At 40.7% G+C, this 4,553-nt stretch overlaps 1 protein-coding gene across 1 annotated transcript; it reads right to left on the bottom strand.

The window, feature by feature from the left end:
• Window positions 1–1,082: 1,082 nt before the first annotated feature.
• On the bottom strand, window positions 1,083–3,745 carry LOC104954908 (serine/threonine-protein phosphatase 4 catalytic subunit; the record flags this gene model as incomplete). The annotated part of the gene is made up of 4 exons (XM_010782113.1): window positions 1,083–1,300; window positions 2,566–2,692; window positions 3,338–3,511; window positions 3,638–3,745. Coding segments are annotated over 4 exons (603 nt in total), but the record flags the coding sequence as incomplete, so codon positions are not given.
• Window positions 3,746–4,553: the final 808 nt, after the last annotated feature.

Below are 4,553 nucleotides of genomic sequence, written 5' to 3' on the forward strand. Positions count from 1 at the left end.
TAAATGTGTTTGTGGAACACTGATCAGCAAGTTGTTATCACATGTGTAAATGATAAACTGAGTCACAAAATTGTTTAACTTATTTTTTATGAAGAAATGTCAGGTTTTTCATTATGTTTTCTGAAAGGATAGTTCATTCAATTTTTACATTTTCAGAATGCACTTTTGGTACTAAACAAATGGAATAATTTGAAGTCGTCGTTATTTATACGTTATTATGCTATGATTTTACTGGTCCGGCTCATTGAGATCATGTATGTATATGTATGTGGCCCCTGAAGTAAAATGAGTTTGACGTCCCCGGGTTAGAACCTTCACATACTCATGGATTGTTTTACGAGCTGCTATTTTAACACTTAATGTGATGGGAAATAGGTCTTGTGTATATTGAATGTTTAAATATTTAGCCATATCTGAAGATCACTCATCTCCCACATTTCTACATGCCTCCCATTAAACTGACCAAATGTTGCACTCTTTATGCTAAATGGACTGCATTTATAAAGTGCCTTTTCAGTCTTTGCAACCACTTAAATCTCTTTTACATAAACAGATCAGCATTCACCAATTCACACATTCATATTTTAGGAGCAGTTCTGGGTTTGGTATCCTGCCAAAAGACTGGTTCCATATAGTGAGGCTCTTTTGTAGAAAATGGTATAAAGCTTATTTGAATGACTTTAACTGTTGATAGCAATGTGAGACAGGAGAGACAAACAGCTTCTATCTCTGATTACACAAGGCATATGTTGCTCACTTCTCAGCTAAAAACTCAACAAGAAAACCATTTGAAACAGCTAATCTTAACACTGTTTCAATAGTGAAACACTGCCACTGCCCAGCTGTTACTGTGTTTGTGTGAAGGCAAAACATCCCAGAATAAGGCACACAAGATAAAAGCTAGTTTTTAACTAAAGACAATAGTAATCAAGATGAGTGGACATTCGCTTTTCCTCTGTGATCAGTGTGTGAGTTTGTTTTTTGAGTTGGTAGACTCAAAAGGTACTTAATAAATGCAGTTAATTTTATCAAATGGAGTCAGATAATTTGTGAAACTTATCACAAACCTGAAAATAGACTCAGACGTTAGTATAAAGTTTTACTTCCTACCTGTAGCAGTAGTTGGGTGCTGACCACACGGTGAGCACCGTCTCGTTGAAGTGCCACTTGTAGCCCTCCATCACCAGCTGGTGCGCTCGACAGATCATGTGGATGTCGTTGGCGGCGTTGAACTGGGCCACCACGTCGCTGCCAAACAAATAGCCGGCACCTCTGGGACTCACCCCCCACCCTGTGGTGTCTGAGGGACGGGAGATCAGAGGTCAACATGGCAACAGGGTTAAGACGACAACGTTTTTCTTTTTGGTTACGTTACATTTCATTTAGCTGACGCCTCTATCCAAAGCTACTTAAAATAAGTGCATTATACAATGAAGAAACTAAGCAAGAATCCTGCAGGTACATCCCTCATCTAGAAGCCCAACCAGATTTAGTGCTACTGCATTAGCTTCACTTAAGGAAAACTTTTTATAGTGCTACGTACACAAGAGACCCAGACTGAAGAGACGTTCATGTTCAGTAAACACCCCACTGGTGAATGCCCGAAGCTTCCAAAACAAGTGTCCAAATGAGACTACTAAACGTCATTACTAGGGATGTAACGATATACCGAATATCGCGGTAAATAAACTTCCCAATACCGTCGTGAGACTGACAAAATCTACCGCGATTTAAAAAAAAAAATATATATATTTTTTAAACCTTTATTTAACCAGGTGGTCCCATTGAGATCATCGATCTCTTTTTCAAGAGAGACCTGTCCAACATGGCAGCAAGTAGGTTACAACATGAAAATAAAACAACAGATAACACAAAAGGACATCGTATTTACAGGGCTACATTTACACACCTAGAGACATTGACAAGTACCAACCATATATTTATATCTCCCCATGTCAATAAGTCTGGCGTTAGACTTTTTCCGCTGTCCGTCATTTTGACAGACAGGATCGTAAAATATCCGTCATAATCCCTTATTACCCGTCGGGTCTGAACAGTTCACGATAGAGCATGCTCGTGAACTGTCAACGGGGGGGGGGCGGTGTTATGCCGTGTGTGCATGCACCTCGCGGGACGAGCACAGCGTAAAGCAAAACCTCCCAGACATGTATTGATCTGTAGAGCATAGTATGGTTTGGAAACTATATCATTTCCTTTTGGAGGGCATGCATAACACGGCACAAAAAAATGTTTTATTGAAAAAAGAAATTTATGAATTTTTTTCTTCTTCCCTTTATTATTCAATATCGCGATAAATACCGTACCGTGGACTTGTTATCGCGATATTATCGTACCGTGAATTTTTGGTATCGTTACATCCCTAGTCATTACACCAGTCTAGTCTGTCTAGTTTAGTGGTGGTGACAACCAGCCATGTTGACCTGTGATGCCAACTCCATTATATTGCTGTATATCCAAATACTAACTGTGCTCTTCACGATTAGATAGTTTCTTTAAACGTTCACCAAGATGTGTGTTAACAGGGCGCATGGGGGGCCTGGATACCTTCAGGGTCCGACCACAGCAGATCACACATTGGCCCGTCGTGGGGAACTTCCTGTTTTCTGTCAATGGTCCGGATCTGGTCCAGTGTCTGGATGGAGGGAGACAAGCCCCCGTGCACACAGAAGATCTGACAGGAAAGAGAGGAGAACATGAACCAAACATGTAACTAAAACTGAGATCATAGTATACATGCCAGCGGAGTTAACCCGGAAATGTTGAGAACCCCAACGTTTTATGATGGCGATCGTATGCATCATAAGCACATAGAAACTGCCGGATACTAACTTGCAAATGTCGGGCAATTAGCACAAGTTGAATGTATTAGAATATGCAGACAATAGTTAAATATGGCTTAGCCAATTTTGACAACTTTTGAGTGGTTTTTGAGGCTGTTGAATCAATTTCTGACATTTTCAGGATCAATAATCCCTTAAAACCTTAAAATTGACCAAAATTCATCAAAATCAGCTAGCCCGGAGGTACAAATATTGCCACTTTCAGGATTAAATTGCCATTTTTGATCCTGAAAATGTCAGAAATGGAATCGGCATCCTCAATAACCTGAAAAACACTCAATTGTCCAAATCGGCCAGGGATTTTTTTAAATGATTGTCTGCATATGCTCATTAGTGCAAAACGTTGTACTCAACATTTCCGGGTGCACAAAAGGACTATGAGCTGGCACCTAGACTATCAGAGTAGAGATACATCCACACAAACAGTCATGTCATTGTTGTCAGTTTGAAAGGAAATGTGTCACATGGTATCTCACCTTGCCATCGATAATAGCGGAGAGGGACAGGTAGTCGAATATCTCTGTGCAGTATCTCCAGACGGTGACGGAGCCGTACTTGCGGAGGCACTCATCATAGAAGCCGTACACCTGGGTGATCTGACGGGACTCGTGGTTCCCCCGAATCAAGGTTATCCTGTCTGGGTAACGCACCTGAGGAACAAAGCAGCAGCAATGAGACGCAGACAAAGGGGGAACAAAATAACCCAACTGCTGTGATGTACAGGTAAAGGGAACACTAAGATCGCTAAAACAAAAAGAGAAAACGGTCCCATGTACCTTAAGAGCTAGCAGAAGGAGGAAAGTCTCAACACTGTAGAAGCCTCTGTCCACAAAGTCTCCCATGAAAAGATAATTTGTCTCGGGGACGTCGCCACCAACCTGCCAAGTGGAGAAAATAAAAACAACAAGTTAAAAAGTGGGATACTAAGAATCTTACTAAATAATACCTCCAATCTGGTTGATGATAAAGAAAAACAAGCTCCATTCAACAAGTGCATGTCACAATCATGTTAGATCTGGGCGCTCTAATTCATAAAAATTCCTATCTATTTTAAGACATCTCAATGTCTGCAGTAAAACGTTGTTAAATCACATTTTAGTTGCCTTTTGTTAGCTGATATAAAGGATTTAAAAGTTAAATTGGTATTTGATTAATGCTGTCAAAATTATCGCGTTAACGGCAGTAATAAATTTTTTGAATTAACTGCGTTAAAAATATTTAACACATTTAACGCATGTGCAGAATGGCCCGCCCCATACATCCCACCAGTGGCAGCGCTGGGGTAGGCTACAGCCATACCAAGAAATGGCTTAGCCCCACCATGAAAAATGATGTTAAAGTAAGCAAAATAAAGTCCGCCAACTCGCGCCGAGTAAACTGCACAGACAGCAGTTAGTAAGATTGATTTCAGCAGCCACTTGTCTGGAAAAATGTGTAATCGTTTGACAGCCCTATATATGATATATTTTTTATACGCCATGATGATACAAGAGAAATAATCTCACGTAGACTGATATCAGAGGCCTGTACTACGAATCCAGTTCATTATTCCCTGGATATGTTTGAGTTACCCGGCTTATCTAATCCAAAACAAACGCGCTCTTGCTAAGCGGTCCTACGACGCTGGTTATCAACTCGGTAACTCAAGCCAGGGGTTCTCTGTCTGGCTGAGTGCGCGTTCACATGAAAGGG

This window comes from Notothenia coriiceps, unplaced genomic scaffold (assembly GCF_000735185.1).
Source record: "Notothenia coriiceps isolate Sejong01 unplaced genomic scaffold, NC01 NC01_scaffold00024178, whole genome shotgun sequence".
Taxonomy (NCBI): Eukaryota; Metazoa; Chordata; class Actinopteri; order Perciformes; family Nototheniidae; genus Notothenia; species Notothenia coriiceps.